The sequence below is a fragment of the Mytilus californianus genome, unplaced genomic scaffold, assembly GCF_021869535.1.
Source record: "Mytilus californianus isolate M0D057914Y unplaced genomic scaffold, xbMytCali1.0.p SCAF_7, whole genome shotgun sequence".
NCBI lineage: Eukaryota > Metazoa > Mollusca > Bivalvia > Mytilida > Mytilidae > Mytilus > Mytilus californianus.
Genome location: NW_026262723.1, coordinates 88,750,029 through 88,773,655, shown reverse-complemented (window position 1 = coordinate 88,773,655; position 23,627 = coordinate 88,750,029). Strand labels below are relative to the sequence as shown.

At 32.9% G+C, this 23,627-nt stretch overlaps 1 protein-coding gene across 1 annotated transcript; it reads right to left on the bottom strand.

Moving 5' to 3' along the window:
- Window positions 1–8,343: 8,343 nt before the first annotated feature.
- LOC127710310 (cholinesterase 1-like) lies at window positions 8,344–22,923 on the bottom strand. Its single transcript, XM_052216110.1, has 11 exons — window positions 22,632–22,923; window positions 19,991–20,146; window positions 19,278–19,440; window positions 17,809–17,994; window positions 17,252–17,460; window positions 16,603–16,765; window positions 15,738–15,916; window positions 13,854–13,980; window positions 13,161–13,323; window positions 12,428–12,612; window positions 8,344–10,644 (listed from the first exon to the last, which is right to left on the bottom strand). Exons 1-11 carry the CDS (start codon window positions 22,866–22,868, stop codon window positions 10,493–10,495), a joined length of 1,920 nt encoding a protein of 639 aa, XP_052072070.1. The 5' UTR covers window positions 22,869–22,923; the 3' UTR covers window positions 8,344–10,492.
- Window positions 22,924–23,627: the final 704 nt, after the last annotated feature.

Sequence of the window (23,627 nt, the reverse complement as noted above, 5' to 3'; positions counted from 1 at the left end):
AATCCTTAAACTGGATGGCTTACATTTCTCTCGATGTGTCAGCTGATATAACTGCTGTACTGTCACTGAATGGTGTTTTTATCAGAGCTGTTGGAAAAGTCTCTATATCATCTTATGTCTATTATATAAACCAAAATCCTTAATATTATAAATATTAATCATTTGAATATCTCTTAATTGCCACTTTTCCAGATCTCATCCCTTTTCATCCATATTCACTGTGATGACACGTCTGCTTGTCTATACACTTCTGAAATAAGCTTCTTCCTCTCTGCTCCTACCACTCCTAAGGTCAATAGAGCTTGCCATACTGCCTGCCTTGCAAAACCCGTGCAACCTACTTTAATAGCCAAGCACCACGTCGTCCGTTCCAGCTGCTGGCAATCCTCCACAAGCTGCTGGTATTTTGACATCTTCCTTTCGTACGTATCATCCATCCTTTCTACCCAATGAACTGTTTTGTTACTTTGTTACTTGTGACCAGAGCACAATATCTTGTTTAAGTGATGTTGCTGCTATTTCGACTAGGAAGCGCATGCGTTGCTGAACGTCTGCAGTCTTCTGCCAATCCGTTGCTGTTGCAAGGATCACAAGGCCTTCTGGTGTGCTGTCTTTGCTCTCTCGGGCCTTCACAAAGTTTACAAAAGGGATGTTCTTCTTGACCTTTCTCTTTTTCCTCTTGATGATATCCAACCTCGATGCGACTGTTTTCAGTACACTATCATGTCTCCCTGTGTACCTACCATCTTTCAGTACCACTGGACATGATCACAACACATGTTGTAGAGTTGCTGGATTATCTTTGCATAATGTACACGTTTGATCTTTAACCGAGCCCCACGTTAAGTGGTTTGAATGACTTTGTGGTACATCATACACTGATCTTAGTAGGAAGCTCAAGCGGTATTCCTTTATACTCCAAACCTCATTCCAGTTCAAAGCCCTGCTTCTAGCACCTTGCTAATTTAACCAACTACCTTGCTGCTTCATGCATAGTGCCTTATATTCCTCTTTTCTTCTTCTGTCATACGAACTTCCTACTGTATCAGATATCTCTTTCCCTTCTTATCTGCTGTATCCCATCTTGATTTTGTTGACATACCAAATCCTTGTCAGCCCACTGCTGAAACACCAACAATGACACTGTCTCTTGCTTGTCTCTGTTTCTTTCATGGTTTCCTCTGCTTTCCACTTACTTCCTGTCCTGATCTTTAACTTTAGCATCTTTGTTTTCCCACGATATCATGACATGCCGTGTTTTTGTGACTCTTTTGTCAACACCCTGAGCGGTAATTGCAGCTAAGTCCCCTTACCATACAAGCCAACGCTGCTGAAACTCCTTGGTACGTCAAGCAATGGTCTGACGCACGCACTGATCTTCCTTTCTAAAACTTCGACTTTGGACACGGGAAATTCATAAACCAATAACGGCCATAATATTCTTGGCAAGAAACCTTGTTAATATATTCAAGCCTTGTATCTTCCTGGCAGGCCACTTTTGTCTGTCTTCGACAGCAAATCTACCAACCATTGTATTTCCTTAGCGTTTCCACTGTCTACTAGCGTAGAATCAAACTCTCCCCCCCCCCCCCCCCCCCCCCACCCCCAAGATTTCACTGGTTCATCCCCAACCGTTGATCTTTTTCCCTGCTAACTCAAAAGTGTCATCTTTAACTTTGCATTTTCTCACAACCAAACTTTTAGATTTACTGGGTTACAATATGCGACTGTCATAAAACTAGGTTTAATCCACCATTATCTACGTAAGGAAATGCCTGTACCAAGTCAGGAATATGACAGTTGTTATCCATTCGGTTGATGTGTTTGAACCTTTGATTTTGCCATTTGATAAAGGACTTTCCGTTTTGAATTTTCCTTGGAGTTCGGTATTTTTGTTATTTTACTTTTTGATGTCACAGTCATGTCATCCATAAATGCTCTCATTGGTGGTTGCCTTATACCTGACGACAATAATGGTCCTCTGTTGGTTTTTTTTCACTGATTTCATGGCTGCTGCAAACAATACTACTGACACTGTACATCTCGTCAATTCTACTTCTAGTCTCTGCCATAATGTGATGAAATATCTTGATCTTGAATCTCATCTCAATATGATCATATTACTCTTGCAGCATTGATCTGATGGTGGTTGGAACATGGAACCTCACAAATACCAAATCTACCAGTTTGTGAGGTATAAATCAGCAAGATCTAATCAAAGTACTGCTGTGTCGCTTTTCTTTTCATTTGCTCTTAAGATCTGTGTTAAAACACTAGTATTTTCAATACATCCGGATACTTCTGGCATGCCTCCTTTCTGAACTAACATATCTATATGTTCATTGCTGAACAGGCATGAAGATCTTCCCCTCGATGTTCAATATGGGGATATTTCTAAACTATCTACTTTCCTGGAGTTCTCTTCCTTTGTATGAAACATCCTTCCGCTTTATATAATGCATATATCATCTTTCTTCTTCTGCAAACTAATCTCAAAGGCTTCCACAATCTTCTGGTCAGCTTGGGGCAGTTCTTATATACACGACAAGGAATACCATTTTGGTACTGTTGCTGATCTTACTTTCTTTTTAACGTCCTGCACTTCTCTGAACTTCAGTTCTGACTCGTCAAATTGTTCTTTTTGTTCATCTGGAGTTGCCAGTTTCTCACATTCTTCCAACTGTACCTCTCTCCTTTCATCACTATTGTCTTTGTATGATGCTCTTCTACTTCTTAATTTGAGTGTTCCAATTTACTAGATCCTCTTACTCCAGATAATCTCTTCATATACTGAAAACGGTTCTCTGTGAATTGTGCTCTTGCCTTTGGTCTTTTCTATCTGTCTCTTCTGTGACTCTCTGCTCTTGTTAGTGTCTACAATTTCCCCCTGGTTTCTTTCCTTAAAGGTTGCAGCGGTAACCTTTCCTCCTCATTAGCGTCTCTTGAACTCTTCTTGAATCTCCTCAGGTATCCTCTCATTTCCTTAATCTTCCTCTGTCTACGGTTTCTCTGACCTGTGTTCTCCCTCTTTTCCCGGATGTTATCAATCCAAATCGGTTCTTTCCTACACTGTGAAAAATCTTTCTATCTAGATTTCCTGCTAATGTTGCTTTTATGATGTTTTCGAGATCTTCATCGAAGGCTTTCCAAATTTGTTGGCCATTTGATCTTTTCTTTCTTGGCTCTAACTCTTCTCTTCTGACTGTTGGTTCTACAAGATTTATCTCACCTGCGTCTTTAAGTTGTTCTACCTCTGTAAGCTGTTCTGTGTGTTCATCCTCAACCTGGGTCATATTGAGGTTATCATCACTTTGTTTTGCATCCTGGATGGTCCCCTCCTCCGTCTGACCAGATCTCTCTTTGTGTTTCTTGTCGGAATGGGATGGCACACATTTCATTCTACTTTGATGGATCTTCAAACCTCTACTATTCTTGCAGACTTTCCAACAAAAACATGTATATCTGTTGCCCATATTCGTTGTCGTTTTTATTACTTTGTTCGTATCCTGAGTATATTCTATAGGCTGTTCATCATCCCTTGCTCTCGCACAGCCTCGGAGGTGTCTTAGTATATATCGGCCCATAGCGTGTAATGCGGGTTCCCCTTCACATGAGATGCACTTCTGTCTGCCAAGCCTAATGCCCCATGTGCCAGTATTTGGCTGCCTCCTGTCCAGGTAGCCTCTGTTCTCTTCACAGTCATCAACCATAATTTCCTGCTACTCACTGGGTTTCCAGAAGATGATGCTTCTACAATTACCCAAATCCACCTTTGAACCCAGTAATAGGATTGTATGTCACTCAGATCTATATCCAGATGTTAGACTTAATACAAATGAATTAAAAGCGTACTTTGTAGAGCAAAGTGACTTTTTTGTGGGAATCTGTCACACTCCCCTAAATGCATCATTACACAAAGTTACCAAGTCAGACACGAATTCATTCTAGAAATCACACATAGACTTATCAAATCTTTTGCGTCATGAAATATGAGTTGTGTGACCTTCTTCGTATAACATATGTTATATATTTCTGTCACGTAGTGTTTTAGCGATATTTTTTAACATTGTCATAAAGCGGGAGGTTTGGCATGCCATGAAACCAGGTTCAACCCACCATTTTTTCTGAAAATGTCCTGTACCAAGTCAGGAATATGGCAGTTGTTATCAAATAGTTCGTTTCTATGTGTGTTGGCGTTTGTTTTTGTTGCACTTCGGTGTTCCTGTTGTTCATTTGTTTTCCTCTTATAGTTGATGTGTTTCCCTCGGTTTTGGTTTGTAACCCGGATTTGTTTTATCTCAATCGATTTATGACTTTTGAACACCGGTATACTACTGTTGCCTTAATATGGTCAATCTCTCCATGATTCGACTTCGTATAAAATTATATGGCTGTAGGTTTATCCGTTTCTGAAATCTGGCTATGGTCGGTCAAGTTTAGATACTGCAAGAAACTCCTCGACTTCGTTGGATTGCAGAAAAACTTATTGATTCCTTTTCCACATTTACTGTTCATTTATGCTGAATTTGTCACATATGTTTCTCGCTGTAATGTTTACAAAGGACGAGTTTACACTCATACGGGGACAAGAATCAAGTTACTTATACTTATATAGTTGTGATTTTTGCAGCTTACCATTAATTGTGTTAGAATAAGTTTTAAAGACAAAGTTTTTATTTCATTTAAAGCCTATATTTAAAGCAATATCTATGTGCACAAGCACCAAAAACTGCTGCAGAAAACCATTGGTCACAACGAAATTCAAACTGGATCTGTAACTTCCTATGATATGAAAGAATACCAATTATCAAATCAATTTATTCAGGCATTACAGAAAAAGGTGAGGAAAACTGATATTTACGAGCAATTTTATGTGTTCTAGAGTCACAATGCTCTACCAGGACGAAACTGAAGCTAGATCTATTACTATTACTATCAGTTAATTCAGGCATTAAAGGAAAAAGTGGGGAATATCAATATTTTCAAGGAATTTTATATGTCCAAGGATCACAAATCTAGTAAAAATTGTTCATCCAGAATAAGACTCAAACTGGATATATACCTCTTGTGATAGGAGTGTATTTAATCTATTCATTTAGACATTACAAGAAAAGGGGCAAACATTAATATTTCCAAAGGAATTTTCTTGGTCAAAGGATTACAACTCTTGCCAAAAATGGCTCATACAGAATGAAACTCAAAGTCAATATGAAGCTTCTTGTAATAAGACTATATAATAAATTTCTAAAAACAATTATTAAAGCATTACAGAAAAAGGGATGTCTAATGACCATAATTTCTCAAAAATCACTCAATAGGAACGAAACTCAAACTGGATCTGCAACTTCTTGTGATATGACCTTCTATTTGATAACATATCAATTAAGTATCCATCTGTTTAACATCCAGTGTCAAATTGATTTCCTATTGAGGTAATGGACATGATAATGTAATAAAAATAAACCCTGCTTTGTACTAGACCGACTCACTGACTCAGATGTCTACCTGCTAGTTCATAAGGTAAGAGTTAGCAGGAAAATGTGCCACTCTACCAGGACACATTATTCTGACTCTGAGCTTACCAGTCTTTGCTCTTACTCCTAAATGCTGCATGCTTAGCAGAGAAGCAGCAAATATCAATTTTCAAGTCTTTGGTTTGACCTGGCTTTGGTTTGAACCCACTACCTCCTGCATTCAAGCCAGGGCGGTTGAAAAAGTTTCCGAAAACTGGTATATAACAAAAAGAGCGAAACCTAATAAAGTTTCAACTACAAATGCAATGTAGTTGATAAATTGAAGGTAAACTTAACCCTGAGGCTTTAGAGTATACTACACATTTATGGTTGGCGTCTTTGTTAGAATAATTTGTATGTATGTTTACTCATTTTTGGCTGCTGGATCCAAATTATTGTCACATTAATTTATCATGTCTTGTTTCGGTTGCTCACCCAATTTGTCAATATAACGGAACTATAAACAACTGTCATACAAGTGGGAGGTTTAGCTAGCAATAAAACCAGGTTTTACCCACCATTTTTTTCGGAAAATGCCTGTACAAAGTCAGGAATAAGGCAGTCTTTTTTCACTTGTTCCTTTGACTGATAGCAATTGATTTGTCAGTTTTTATGGACTTACCCTTTTTGAATTTTCATAGGAGTTCGGTATTTTTGTTATATTTTTTTTTCAAGGTGTTATTTAAAGGAACAGATAAAACAAGTTTCTATATCCGTCCTACAACTTCGTTGCAAGGGGATAGAAGAAAGTTGGTATGGTTAGAGACACAGATGTACATAGATATCATCTTTTACATCCCTCACAGGGTTTATAAAAAAATTATAAGTCAGATAGAGAACAACATACAATTCATGAGATAGTAAAATTTATTAAAAGTCATTGATATGTATTGTAGATATCTCATGTAAAAAATCAACTCATCTTTTAGTAGAAAAAAAAATATACAAAATGGTGATGAATACTATATTTGCATTTTAAAACATTATAATATCAATAAAACAGTCATAGATCTGATGGAATGATTTTAATATGATTGATATTTTTGCTAATAAAGGCTTTTTGTGTACATTATTGCTCTATACTTAACTCTGTATTTTTGAATTTTCATTGTAGCTATACGCTGGTATCTGTACAGTAATGTTGTTTTTCTTAGACAATGAACAGAGAACCAGGCCAAGGGTAACTATATCCAGTGGTGATGATAGACAGTGACTAAATCAATGCTATAAAATAGGCTATGATTACATAATGTTCATTTGAGTCTCAAATACAAAAACCTGAGAAATATATTCTGATATGTACAGTGTTATTTACATCAGTAGAAAATTAATTATGCATTTAACCCTTATGCATTTAGACAGTACTGTACATACTGTGTTACAAATCTTAACAATAATTCATACTAAATAATATACCAATAACCCTGTAACATTAAAACAATATTTTCCCAAACAGACATGTTTTCATTTTGCAAACTGCCTAACCATTTTAACAAAAAGGTTGATTAATTGACTGTTGTTTGCCTAATGTCCAGCGGTTATTTCAAACAGGAATCATTTTTATTACGATCATTATTTTTTTTAACTGAGGGATACTTTAACTTTAGTTAAGGCTTCAGTTATAAAACTTATAAAAAAGAAATCTTTTATAAAACAAGAAAGTACACACCTAAGCATAATGCATTATATACATCTGGCCAAACGACATTTTGATTTCAGCTAATAAGAACATTAAATGTAATATTTACCACCAAAAGCAATCATCAATCAATCTGTTTTGTGTTAAAAAAAGGGCAAATATAATTAAAATGCTAATCATACCTCCCTCCTCTTCTTCAACTGATAGTAAATTAATTTTAAGACAGATCTAACAATAAATTTTAGTCATTCCCTTATATATATAGCTAACAATAAATTTCTGCACCAAAATTATTTTAAATCAGATGATCTCAGATCAAAACAATATCTTTTTTTCATTTCCTTATATATATATACAGCAAACAATATATACAGCAAACAATATAATGTATACTACAACTTACTGTACAATGATTATTTAAAGTACAGTCAACTCTAGTTATCTCAAAATTTATCGGACTGACAAAAAATATTTGATATAGCAGAAATATTGAGACATCAGAATTGAAAATATCTCAAATCTATCTTTTGGGGCAGACATATTATAGGAATTTTTTTCAGAAAAAAAAAGTGAGATAATAAGAGTCAACTGTATTAACTTTGTATAAATATGGCACATTTGTAACAAAACAATCAACTTTGACTCCATGACAAGGGAAAAAAAAGTCAGCTGCAACATCAAACCTGGTATAGGTTAATGTTTGTGTAAATGTGGATTCCTTATTATTTGTGGAATTCCAATTATCAAAGGTAAGGATAAACCAAGAATTTAAATGTTCAATGAAGCACAAATTTTTTCTAAATGCTTGTATACACTTTTGCAAAACCATGAAATCAATTATCTATTATATACAATTTTCCAAATTCCACGAAAATTGGTATCCACTAAAAATAAATGAATTTTGATGGTCAATTAAAATGAAATGTATGAAAAGGAATAGACATAAAAATACATGACTGTAAATGGGACAAAAAAGGTAAAACACTGTATTTTAAAATGGACGACTATAAATGGAATGTTTATAGATATATATTCATATTGCTACAGATTTGTAAACAAAATCTGATATTAATAAGTACAACATGAAAAATATATTTTATATACAAAATTTACATAAAAATTGTGTCTTCCATGAGACTTATAAGCTGCTGCAGTTACTGATTCACAGACTCAGTGAAAGACAGATATTAATTATATGAATATGAAATAGGAAAATGAAATGAATAAATCAAATGTATCAAGAAAGAATTTTATAGAGTTTTGTTAAACAAACCATGTTTCTCTGTAGGACAGTTTTATAATTTAGGAATAGGAAAACATAGGTGTTTATTGCAACTGATCTTTGTGTGACAAATCTGCTATGCTAGTAGGTAACACAAATTTAGGTATAAAATATAATGATCATAAAAATTACCATTTCTTGGCCAGGTATTATACAAAATCTCAAAGAGTTTTTGTATTCCTTAAAAATTGTCTCAAAATATTTTTAGTATATAAATTTATAATAAACTGTTTACACAGAGATATGTCTCACCTGTTGGCATAAAATTCAGACCGTGACCTAGGGGGCAGGGCCTTTAAATAGTCATGAAACTGATATGTTCTGATAGTAATGCAACTTTATTTAAATATCAATGATCTATCACAAGTAATTCCTATCAAACTAACTTAAGCAGAAAACTAAACAATTGTTGATGCCGTCGCCACAGCAGTTATTGTCAAAGGAATCCCTTTGTCTCGCTTTCCGCAACTTTCATCGCAGGCAAGACAAAAAACATATATAAAATCATTTTCAATCTGATATTTTGCCCCCTTACATCTAAAAGGTGCATTTAACAAGTTATAATGATGTGAGATTTATAGTTCTTGAAGAATGTTACTTTCTTTCTTGTGCAAAATCCTGAAGAATAAGCAACTTATAATTAGATACTGTCAAATTATACAGTCATACATTTTTGTCTCGTATGATAAATGTTTATCAGAAAAATATGATAATTTTTTAATAATGCATGAAAACCTTGATTAAAATTAGATTTCAACAATGCACAAATAAATCCCATAAACCATGAAACTAAAAACTTAGATCAAATTATTAACAAAAAAGTATATAAAACTGATTAAAATATTGATACTTTCTGTGAAAAGTCATTTTTGAATGCTTAGTTGTAAATATTTCTCCTTTTAACAAGCACAAACTTTTGCAGTCATTTGGAAACAAACTTTAGAAAGCATATGGAAATGTTGTACATAGATTTTACAAAATAATTGTGTTTCCTCAAAAATTCTTTTTATGGTAATAGAGGCATGCAAAATAACATAATAATCATCAAAATTAATTTACAATGAATACTGAAAAATGACTTTGGTAAAATGTAATTGGTACAGTTTTATCAAGATTTTAAAATCAAGATTGTGGAAATATTTACATGATAATATACATCTGATTACATCTACTGTTAATTGTACACACATCTGAGTAACAAAATATATAACATATACAGCACTTTTTAAGTTCACAAACAGGTACTAAACAATTTATACAGTGTTTTATTTTACAAGTTATACTTCTATAAACACTCCCTTATAATTTAGGAAAAAATAAACGAATATTTCCAAATAATGATGATAAATTTCAGCACTGACCTGTATCAAAACAAAAGAATAAAACAAAAATGCTGGTAGCCGACTTACTAAATTGATCAACCAAATAAATTCTTTATCGAACATTAATTTATTTACAATCTAACTATATAAATTGAGCATATGTGATTTTAAATCTTTGAAGAAGCTTGATCTTTATGATGTTTCATTTGAAGTTTTTTTAGTATAGAAAATAGAATTAAACAGAATTATCAAACCAATATTTGCCACCTTAAACTTATTGACTATAGTTCATTTTCATACTAGTGAGGGTGCTATTATGTACAGAAAATCCATAACTTCCAGAAAAAAAATTGCTTATCGAATTGGTATTCCTGTACTTATTATATATATTACTAATCCAAAGAACAACCATACATTGACATGCAGCCTCTAGTAATTATCAAAATAACTGTTGCACTCAAGATGAATCATAAATATTATATTTTCCAGCTTAAAATTGGAATATTTGTGAATACATTTGAGTCTACTGAAAACAGATTACATTCTAAAAATTGCCACCAATGCCTATTAGTAGGGATGCAAAAGTTTCACTTTAAATGCCTATAAACACAATAATTAAGATATTTTACAAAGAAGATATATTATATATTTCAGTATATTATATTTTTTAACTGTACATAATCTCATACACCTACAATTTTCAAATAAAAAGACAGAATCCTCATCTAAAACATAATTAGTAGTCCTTTGGCCTCCTCCTGTAAACTACTATACATAATGAGAGCACTATAACTGATAATAATACAGCTACACCTACTAAGGAGTATGTGGCTATCTGATAATTCTTCTGCTTGTCATCTGTACTCGATGAATCTGTATTCTTTATGACTGAAAAAAAGAATAAGATTTTATTGGAATGATGATGGATGGCTGCATAACGTCCAGTGGCAGATTAAATGCATAATCAGGACAAGAACATGTTAATTAATTATGTTTATTAACCCTGCTTGTACTAGACTGACACGCTGAGCCCGATTTTGAACATCTTAGTTCACAAGGTAACAGTCCACAGGAAGACATATTACCGTACCCAGACACATTATTCTGACTCCGAGCCAACCAGTCTTTGCTCTTACTCCTTAATGCCGTGTGCTAAGTGGAGAAGCAGCAAATACCAATTTTTAAAGTCTTTGGTTTGATCTGCTGTAGGTTCGAACCCATGACCTCCCGCACTTGAAGCAAACATGCTACCACGAGAACACCGAGGCGGTTCGATTTTATTGTACCATATATATAAGATTTCTTGTCATATTATTCATAACCAGTGAACAACGAATACCCACTTTTTCAAGATTCACCAAAACTTTATCTTTATTTATTATCAATGCTGTGCATAGCTGGTCTAACCAAGAAATTTGTCTACATTAGAAAATTTCTAATTTACACCAAATGTTGTCACATGTTGAATGTCTCAAGATCAACCATTTAGAAGAAAATCTGTTATTCATTACCTTACATTGCCATCACAAATGATATCTTATAAATGATTTCTGAACACAAAAATGAATTCCTCATTTCTTAAATTACAGTTAAATTGCTAACTCATCACTGTTAAACTGCTGACCAAATATGAAGTAATTCCTTCCAGTTGTTTTTAAGAAAAGTGTGACAAAAATATTTGTTGGATGAACAGACAGATCAGGTGATTGCAAAATAGTCCCCCTTCCAGAGTACCGTTAAAAGGCTTGTATAGTCCGCGGTTTTATTCTCCAAAATTGAACCTGCCAGCAGGGGTGCGGACTATAGAGTACAATAAGCAAGAAATAAGAGAAAAAAATTCAATTTCGAGAGGTGGTTTATTTTCGTTCTGCCATGTTTGTTATTGATATTGTAGAGGGCGCTCTTATCATTTTTCAAACTAATAATTTTACCTAATCCATATTAATAAGTTATTATTATTCAATATCAAATCAATATTGATAAATTTAAAAATTAAACGCTTCATAACAAATTTCTCTTTCTTTTCAATGCATTGCTTATAAAATAAACTGGTGTCTGCTTGAATGAAACTTACAAAAAAAGTAAAAAGACAACCGTAAACCAGCTTACGATGTGGTAATTACAAAACGTAATCGGTTATTATACGTTCCGTTTTGGTGTTTCATACTGACTAATATGTTATTTATTAGCTTAAAACCCTTCAAACATTAATGTGATAGATATATTTAACACTATTTTACATCAGGATGGAACTGTTTTACTTTCAAAGTCATATTATATTGATATCTAGTATGTACGGATTTCGACTCTCACCGTTTTTTCTCTTCTTTTACACGTGCTTTTCAAACTTCCTGTTTAAACATAAACAAGTTTCTAAATTGTTTTTTGTGTGATTTAGACTTATTTTAACAATTGTGAAGGCTTTTAGAATCATTTACAAGCAGTTTCAGCTTCTGTTTGTTGATGGAAAATAGGTTTTTTTCAAGAAAATACCGCATACGACCACACACGATTGGAAACTACCGGAGTTTCATTAGACCTTCCCAACAGTTACAAAAAGTTTTTACTAAAAATTTTGTGGGGAGAAGGGGGTGCGGACTATGTATCAGTGCGAACTATACAAGGCAGATTATGGTAGGGGTATAATTAAACTCTTTAAGTATCGACTTACAGTTAGGTCTGTTATAAAGCTGTGGAAAATACTTTCTCCAAAAGCCATAATGATTCTGCCTATAGTTAATCAAATTACGAGACTTATTTCCTATCTCTAAATAGCTGTGATTGAAGTTATTATACTGTAACCAGGTAACATTTTTAAAATGTAGAGCTGTATCAAAAGTCTTTGGTGTAGGATTTCTGAAAAAAAATTTAGATAAAGATTAAAACATTAACAAAAATTTATTCTAATGAAGTTAGAAATCAAAGTATTTATCAAAAACTTTAAACAGAAGACATAACAACAAAATATGAATATTTTTTAATAATACATTGCCTGCAAAGTAGTATAAGAATGGTTAATCTTCTTAACTCTCCTGTTTATAAGGGGGGAAAAAGTAGACAAACAAATTGTTAAATGGCAACGTCATAATCATAAAAATATCAGTGAATGTTAACTTGTAATAATATAGGTTGTTTTATCTTAATCTATTTCAAAAGTAGATTTAACATTAATAAAATTCCTTAAAATCTTGAATATATGAATTGTTTAGTATTTTTAAACTAACTATTCATCATAGATAAAGTAAAAATAATGTCCACATCTAATAAAAAAAATCATGTTAATTAATTAGATCTCTATATCAAAGTTTACTACTTTCTGTAATAATTTTTACTGGTAATTCTAAGTCACAATATTTTGACTCTCATACTACCTTAATTAAGTTAACACATTGACAACATCTTACCCTGATGCAGTAAAGTTTGTCCACATACTAATCATATATTCACTGACATTTCTATCCTGATAATCATACTGCTGTCGTGGGTATACTCCAAACAGTTCCTTGTATGTTGTATTTATGTATGGAAATCCAAACATGTACTGTAACTCCTGTCCATGAGCTATACCTGTAATATCATGGAATTTATAATTTGCATAGCAAAGCATTTAATACTTACAATGTGTACAAGATTATTTCATATTCTTCTTGTACAAATTATGTTGCTTCCATAAGTGAGGAAAAGCTATTCAGGGTGATTTAAAGCTTGACAAATATTGTATAGACATCTGTCTATTGTTGAGGACTGTATGTTGATCGCTAGATCTCATCTCATTGACTTGTATCCCAAATCTACTTTTATTCCTCCTTTTTTTTTTATGAAATTCATTATAAAATAAAGATGTAGCAAAAATATTAATGCATTTTGTAATTTCTGAAACGTTTACTGTCCATAAAAAGGAATGTAAAAAATTAGAAGACTGTGATGCTTTACTATATTATATATGGTGATCTTTCTTTCTTCTTACACCTGACAAATGTATGTGTACATTGCATCTGATCTACAGAGTAATTTTCATTCAAGCTTTGCAGTTCCTTTTAAAACACATATAATAATAAAGTTAATAAAATTCGCAACTAAAACTTTGTTATAGATACCTCTCCATGGTGGTAAATAATCATTCCATGAGTAATAGTTGAAGTTATAAACATATGTTTTATTGTGTTTGGCCTGCCCTTTCACCACTTCATCAAGACCTGTACCAAACATGTAGTCTGTCATCATCTAAAATCACAAAATCAATAAAACATTGCATTAAAAAAACAAGTTATCTCCCTTATATAATGAGTCAGCAAACAAAATATGATTAAACATGCAAAATTTACCTCCAATGCGTAGCTCATGATATATAGAAATAAATGGGGAATGTGTCCATGGGACACAGATGATGCCCCCACTTCCATAAAACATTATAAAGAGACATTACTCAAGAACGATAAAAGCGATGTTAACCAAATTTGTACTTGATCTGAGTTTTGTAGTAACAATCATTGTCTATAAGTTTCATAACATTTGGTTGAGGCAAACTAAAGTTAGAGAATGGAACCGAAAAATTCAGCAATTTTTCCATTTGTAAAGGGGCATAACTCTAGAACGGTAAAAGTCATGCCACCAAATTTTCAAGTTTGATCTGAGATTTGTGGTAATAAGCATTGTGTATAAGTTTGAGGCAAACTAAAGTTAGAGAACGGAAACGAAAAATTCAGCAATTTTTCCATTATAAAGGGGCATTACTCTAGAACGGTAAAAGTGACGCCACAAAAATTCATACTTGATCTGTGTTTAGTGGTAATAAGCATTATGGATAAGTTTCATAACATTTGGTTGAGGCAAACTAAAGTTAGAGGACGGAAACGAGAAATTTAGCAATTTTACCAATTGTAAAGGGGCATAACTCTAGAACGGTAAAAGTGATGCCACCAAATTTCAAACTTGATCTGTGTTTTGTGGTAATAAGCATTGTGTATAAGTTTCATAACATTTGGTTGAGGCAAACTAAAGTTAGAGAACGGAAACCAATTTTGGGACGGACGTACGCTATGGCAGGGGCATAAAAAAATGCCTAAAATTTAACAGGAACACAGTAAGCAGTTATAGTAATGCAAGTTTCTTGCCAGTTTTTTTTTCAAACATCATACTGTTGAAAACTCCTCAAGTCCCCATGTTTCATGCAAATACGTAAAAATGCATGTGTCAAGCCTAAAAACTGTTTTCTTTTTAACATGAAAGCACAAATTTGTTTCTTCTGTATGCATAATTTGTTTTTCTAATCTCTTGCATCCTTTTTCTAAACAACATCTCACATCAAGACCATTTAATGCTCATTATGCTGCTCAAAGTTTTAAAACAATCAGGATATTTTTTAGTTCGATATGATTTTGTTATTTTTTAACACACAAGAAACCATGCATACAATTTTGCTTGATAGGAAAGACACTAATTCAGTGTTTCAGCAGTTAAAGCCCAGAATGATCATTCTAAGTTGCATTTCTTTTATACATCATTAAATATATTCATTATTCATATACATAAATATGTTGATATATTACTGGCGTGACATATCCCGGCTAATCATGCAATATGATTGGTTACCTTGACAGGGATATGAGCCCATATACCCTGTGAACAAAAACTAAGATCATAATAATATAAAACATGTACAGGGAATATGAGCCAATATCCCATGTGAAGATCAAGAATAACATATAATATCAAAATTCTTCATCAACAGATATTACTGTGGAGTAATAAATATTCAATGGATACCAATTTCCATGGATTTTGTAGGTATAGGTAAACCACGAATTTAGATGTTCAAAGAAATGCAAATTATCTATAGGCTTGAATTTAGACTTTGGCAAAACCACGAAATCAAAAATCCACGAATATACAATTTTTCCTCAATCAACGAAAATTGGTACACAAAAAAATAAATGAATCCCCAGTATGACAGATCTGCCATCATTAGGGTTCCTACTTACATCCATTAACATCTGTCTGATCATAGACTTATTTCCTGGCTGTGGCCACCATGTATACTCAAACTCTAAAGCATCTTTTGTGTTGAATAAATCTTCCACATTTCTATCAGTCAGGAATTCATTGATAATGTTACTAAATTTATTACTTTCAATTCCTTCTTCTAAATCTCGTACATTAGCTGTAATGATAGATAGTTTTTTAATGTATTCCTTAATTTTAGTAAAAACAAGCTTTCGAAATTTTCATATTCTATACTATTTATCATATTTTGAAATATGTTGTCATCAACTTGGTGTATATCTAAAAAGAATGTTTGCTATATTGCTATAACTCTTATGAAACAACACTAGGTATTTTTAACAATATATTCATATATTCAGACCATGTATTGTCTGTAAACAATTCAGATTTTTTTCTAAATATATAATTGAAATTTATCCATCTCAACTTAATTTTTTGCAAAGCACCATCAATGGTTGTCTCATGTCATATCTTAATGTTTATGTCATTTGCAGAATTTGATGTTGAAAGCAGATCTTTGAAGTCTAGTTTAGATTTATTCACAACTTCTTCTGAGTTGTGGTGATTCAGAGCTAGACATATGTCTACTGTTGAAGACCCTATTGTATAGACATATGTCTACTGTTGAAGACCCTATTGTATAGACATATGTCTACTGTTGAAGACCCTATTGTATACTGAACTCTATAGATGTATTTTTGTTTTTTTTGTGTTGTTTAATTGCTGTCTCATTGATGTATAAGCACATCTCCTTATATTCGTTGAAAGAGTAAAACTTCATGATAACTGAACATCTCTATCAAATTAACATACAAACTGACAACAGCCTACAAATAAACTCACGTATGAAATATGATCCATCATCCTTATTGAGTCCTGCCATAACTTCAAATAATTTGAATCTTTCTTGACTTCTCATTGACCTTGGAGTTTCAGGAAGGAAAGCCCACATGGCTCCCTGTCCAATGTCCACAACAGGTCCCCATGGATTTCCTACTGATGCAGGCTAAAAAAGAGAAAAAAAAACTAATACTATATTCTGATTACTGTGGATTCATTATTATTCGTGTGATACCATTTTTTGTGAATTTACTTGGGTGAAGGTGAACCAATATTTTAAATGATCAACTAAATTCTAATTTTCTATACGCTTTTACTCAAAATCTGGGGAAATCAAAAATCCACAAAAATACCCCAAAAATATATGAATCCACAGTATACCTTTTCCTGTCTAGTAAAATTTTGTTTTGTGCTGTAAAGTCATAATCATGTGGAAGTTTAATTTGAAACAAGTTTATGGAATTCCACACACCTGACTAGAAAAGTAGACTAAAAATTATTGGTTTAGAAGTCATAATGAGAAATGTTAGTTTTCATAACAAATAGTGTTGCCATATAAAAAGTACCCACTTTAAAATCAGCTGATTAATCTAGACCTGTTTACCTTTATTCAGAGTTTTAATCTTGAAAGGCATTATTTATAAATATATACCTTCAGTCTAACCAATGATGAGGCATTTACAATTTCATCAGCTGTTCTAGATACTTGTAGACAGTTAACCAATCTAGACATGTCTCCAGTAGGACAACCTATTTCCATTGCTAGATCTATAGCATAGGACTTTGCATCATCATTAGACTTAATAATGGCCCATTCACTAAGATCAGATCCACTCTGCATGATAGCTCTCACAAATAATCCTGAAATAAAAAAAAACTCTTTAAAATTATTCTGTAAAATATCCAGATAGATATATCATAATGATAAATAAAAACAACTTTAGGTTTTTAATAGTTCTGAGTAGTTAAGAATGAATGCCTGCTGAAATATATGGAACATATCTGTATTTTCTTTGTTTCATACTTGATCATAAATTAGTTTTAGGGAACTGTAAACAGCAGGTCTAACTGCCTTTTATTTCACATCCTTTTAAATCCATAGGTTTTTTGTAAAATTTTACATAGTAATGTTATTTTCTGAAGTTTTTGCAATTAATTTTTGGAATAAAAATCTGTAAAACTAATAAAATATGAACAATATGTATATACTGTTAGATCTTGGAGACAAGAGGTGAAGTCCGACACAAGCTGCTCCTGTACTTTGTCCAGCAATTGTAACTAAATTAGGATTTCCACGAAATGCTTCAATATTCTCTTTAACAAATTCCAATGCTCTTATTTGATCCCACATTCCATAATTTCCCCATGCATCTCTAGAGTTAGTGCTCAGAAATCCTGAAATAAACATTTTTTTTATCATAAATATATCCCACATTCCATAATTTCCCCATGAATCTCTAGAATTAGTTCTTAGAAATCCTGAAATACAATATAATCATAAACATTTGCTAAATGTTCTTTTCTGATAAATTCAAACCAATGATTATAAATTCTTACTTAATAATTTCCCTTTATATAAAAATAGAAATGGGTGTTATGGTTTTGGTAGGGATCATTAAAATGAAATGTTCACTATTCTTGAGCTTAGGTGAGGAAAATATCCCCGTAGGTAAATTCAATCTTATAAGGAAGATTAGAATACGGGACAGGGAAACATGAAAATGAAATCTGGTCTCTAAATTTGAATTAGACATAGAAAATTTGGTGCCTTGTGCTAGCTGCAAATTATTTTATATGGTAATACTTAGTATTGTTTTACTTTTAGCTGTGTATTGGTAATCTGTAACGCCGTTATTATTGTGTTAATTGCATTTCCTTATAATATTTTTTTATAGTGAATTCTTCTCCGTACCTTTTAATTACCATATCACTGGGATAAAAAAAGGACAGGTTGACTTGAGTATTCAGGTTTAACCTTGTCCTAAGTTGATTTGCCTGCCACATGTTAGAGATCATCTCAATGGTTGTGTTTTATATTTTGTGCTTTTTTGAGGAATTTAGTGTTAATGGAAAATTTTAGAAATCAGTTGATTTTTTTTTAGAACTTATGAGGGTCGTAATGGGGGTACCTTCATGACGAATAACGGTAAAAATTCTTGCCAAATGACGTTAACGGTAATTTTGGCGAATGACGATAAAATGCACACTTTCTTTTAGACGATAAACAAATTGACTGATTTTGACGAATCACGCTAAATTTTTTCCAAAAATTACGGTAACGATAATTATTTGAGACCTCTGACGAATCACGTTAAGGATATTTTGATGATTGACGGTAAAATTTTAACCAATTTGACGCTAACGGTAGCCAAAAATGACCGTTTGACGCCTGACGCTAAAGGGCATTCCTACCCTCACTTATCAACACTCGGTCTTGTTTTACAAATGGTTTAGACACTTGTCTAGTGTTAAGGACAACATGTTTATTTGGTATCTTTAAAATGTCTTTTACTGTGTTATTTTATTGTTATCTCATAGATGTTTACCTATATTTCTTTTATTTATATGAATAATTTCCAAAGTCTACTGGGATGTACATGTGTATATTATTAACTGTTAACAATTGAAATGGTAATATCAATGTTCCTGAAGATTTGATAATATTCAGAAATATTTACCAAGTGGTCCAAGCCTATAATTAAATGTGACAACTACTATCTTTCTCTCTGCCAGAAATACTCCCGGATACTGTTGTGATGCTCCAACAACAAACCCACCACCATGTATAAACACCATAACAGGATACAATGTAGGACTGTTACTGGGAATTTCATCTGTATCCTATAAAACATAAACACTTTAGTTCAATTCTTATACAGTAATATGTTCAAGAATAAACAGTATTCATCTATGCAGAAAAGAAGTGGACATATAAAGGGTAAAAAACGTCCTTAAAAAATTGAAATTGTAGCTTGCTTCCATATTAACAGGAAACTATTTTATATATTCATAATCCTTTAAATTTATATGTTTCTGTAAAGTCTTTCAAATATAAGGCTAAGACTATGTACTGTTACTAATATGGTTGAATTTTTTTTCAACTTAATTATGGCTTCAATCAAAACAATATATAGAATTCAATAATTTATTTCAGAATGATTTTGGCTATATATCTATTATAATAGAGATTAAGAAAGCAAAACAACACAAATACACAAATGATTTTTACTTTACATATGTCCCAAAATAAATATCAAAAATAATATTCCCTTTTAGTGTCAAACAAAACAAACTACTAGTTATTTTTATATTAATAAAAATGTGTGTCTGTATTATTTCCTTTTATTAATTTCTATCTTTTTATCTTTTTATAAAGCAAAATTTTACTTACATGAGGTACAAATATGTTCATGTAAAGACAGTCTTCACTGACATTTTGTTTGGAGAACCCTGGGACAGTTTCTTTGACATGCCACATATGTTGCGGGCAGGCAGGTCTGTAATAACTGGCATCCCAAGTCCCTGACCAACTTGGTTTATCTGGTCTCTGTAAAATATATAGTAACCATGGTAACATTAGTATTTTTCTGTGTCTAAACATTATGATGTATTATAATACAATAAACTAGGTTAAGGAACAACTGTTTTAGCAGATTTAAACATACATCATGTATGTCTCCCCATCATCTATATTATGTTTAGAAGTCACTTTGGGAAAGGAAAGGCACAACAAACTCATTTTATTACTGGAAAGGTATTGCCATGGCAAATAAGAATATATAAGCAGGGCTACCCTGGTCACCACCCCTTTCTACAAAACAATACTTTTTCTCTCTACTTATTCCTTTTTTGCAAACCAAACTAAATTTCAATTTGCAGCGTGGTATTTACTGGTATTCACCCCAGAAAAAAATGCACATCAAAATCCAGGAAAAATTTCATTTTTGTGAAACATAAAATGCATTTAACTTTTATTCATCTACAAATGTAGGTCATTATGCCAGAAATGCCTTAAAACTTTTTTCAGTGAACAAAATAAAATGTGTGGTATAAACGTGGCCAAATTTGTCTATTCCAAAATTAGATGAACCTTCAAGGAAAATCAGTGCAGCTAGGTAGGCTAATAAGATGATGGTTATGTGAGTTAATGAGAGTCATGCATACAGTGGGTAAATTTGTTCCCAAATGAAATTTTTGGCATGGAAGTTGTATTTAGTGGAAAGTGAAGTGAGAAACAACTGTTAGTGCTGTTTTCAGTGAAAGAAATTTGTTTCCTGGTCTCTAAGCAAGAAATTCATTTTAGGCTAAGGTGGCAATTTTTTGCTGTTAAAATTTAATCCCTCCAACAGATTTTTTAACTTAGAAAGTCAGTATTTCATGACTTATGAAATAATGTATCAGTACATGTAATAGCACAAAATTTTGTTGATCTAGCAGCTTATTAAGATTATTAATAATTCAGGTTGGTGCATCTAATTAACCTACTATTGGACATTGCATAAAAAGGGGGATCTTCTTTCATATACATGTACTGCCCACATTCAACATGATAAACATTCTGGAAATTTGCACATGATTAAAAACTGGTTAAAAACAATATTGTTGAATTGATTAGTTAGAGGTGTTGGTCACTATAGACTTAAACAATTCAAAAGACTTTGCTGTGGCGATATCTGGAGGCAGTTTGTTCCAGTCCTTGACAATGTTTACGAAGAAGGACCACTTCCTACAATCTTTGATGGCTGGCTGATATATACAAGTATGTATGATTTCCTGTACAACTGGAGTTTCTAGTTGGTTTATGTAGATATTAACCCTTACCATGCGATGGCTGTAATATTACGGCCATACCCAAAATACCATTATTTGGCTCCAATGGCTCTCCATACTTTTAGAGGTCAATTTTATGAAATTATGATGAATTTCGAAGTTAATGCATGTTCCCTCAATCCTACGCTATTTATTATCATGTTTCTTAGGTTTAATGTTCATTTTGAGCTCAAACAAGAACTATGGAAATTGAAATCGGACAAAACTGGGTTTTTTGAAGGGGTGGGCTTCCCTTAGATGTCTGACACACGAAGTTCAGTGGCCTAAAACTTCCCAAAATAGTGTAAACCTGCGCGCATATAACTACTGATTGTGTTTATTATTGAAATACGCATAGGAAACGACTACTTCCGGTTGTAGGTCCAGCTGAAGTAAAAAATCAGAAAAAATCGGTAAATTATGGATTTTTTGTGCAAATGACCTTCTTTAGACTGCTGTACCCAGATCAGTTTCAATCCGACCTAAGAACTGTTGTGGTTAATGTGTTCACTGGGGTCCACTTCACATGCAGACTACAGTTGAATACATCTATCAGCATCTCTCAGGCTTCCAGGTCAAGAAATAGGACGAAAAATCGTCAAAATTGACGCTTTTTGCACCTGATGACCAACTTTGAGGCAAATTCACGCCCGCTGATCCCCACCTCCTTATCCCAACCACCCCTCCCCGTGATCCCCTGTCTTAGCTTTAATGGTATCAATATGCATCAGCATCAGGGTACAGCTAATTTGCATGTAATTTGCATATTTTTGCAAATAAACGAAAATTTAGACATTTTCTGAAAACAATTCAGCATGGTCTTCTAGTACAAATTTTTGATTTTTGTAATATGAGGCAGGTGTTACCGGCAATAGAGGACAAAGTCGGTATTACAAATTTTATTTTTATTGTAATGTATAGTTGTCATTATTCATTATTGGTTATCTGATATACAAATTTGCGCTGGAAATGGTATGACTTACAACATGGCAGCAGCTGTCAACAGAACAGGAACAGGGCAATGCGCACGCGCAACTGTTAGGAAAAAAGTTAACAATTTTGAGTTCATTATTACTTGATTTTCTTACTATCATTTGGGACTTAGTCCCCATAAAATCATTTCTAAAAACGTATATAACATTCAAAAGATGAAGTATTTATCCTCAGACCTGATTTTATCCCGAACACAACGAAATATGATGACCCTTAATCAAATCACTTACATTGAAACGGAACTCTCTACGCCAGTCTAGATATTGTGTTAGTCTTTTCGCATATGGGACACCAAGGAATACATTAATTCTTCTGTTATCATATCTTGAATAGTGAGAGGGAATGCTGAAACCTCTCACTGAGCCATGGCGAGTACTGACTAAGACCTGATTCTCATGAGAAAATTTTACTAAACAGCACATAAGGATACATATCATGGGCAAAACAGCCCCACGATATCGTATCATTTTGCATTTAACTGTTTTACACCTTCGTTTACATTCCAAAACAGGAAGTCATCATCACGTGACACAGGTGTAAATATAAGGGGGAGGCAATCTCATATTTATATTTTTATCTCGCCCCTCGGCCTGTCCGTGCCCGTTAACTTGTACATAATATATTCCCCTATGAAACTACTGTTCCTTTAGGGACCAAACTTAGCAACAGTCATCATTCAAAAATATAATCCTTCCTGCAGATCAGATCAACATGGCCACATGCCTTAAAACTATAGAAAAAAAATAGAAGAAAATTCAAATGTTGATTAATCATTATCTTGAAAACAGTTATAGATAAGAAAATCTGGGGGAATAAAATGATCTTCCTACTGTCCAATTTGAACAAAAGTGCCATGTGACACCTTACGTAGGAGTTGTTATCCTTATTTGACGATTTTTGTTCACCATTCTTTTGCATTTTTGTTTCTATTATTTTTGACAATTATAACAATTAAAAGAGAGAAACAGAAAAAATATCAGCAAGACAACTACAAATACGTCAGTAATTTAATTTTTAACATGGCCAAAGTCTGTCCCCAGCTCTGCATATAAGAGTTATTGCCCTTCAATGACGAGTTTAATTAACCCATCATGGATTGGTTGCTCAGTTTAACTACTGAATCTTGTTAACTATAATATATCATGTAGATAGAGAGAAACGTGAAACAGCAAACACCATCAGCTGTACAAAATCTACAAAAATTGAATGGACAAACAATTAAATCG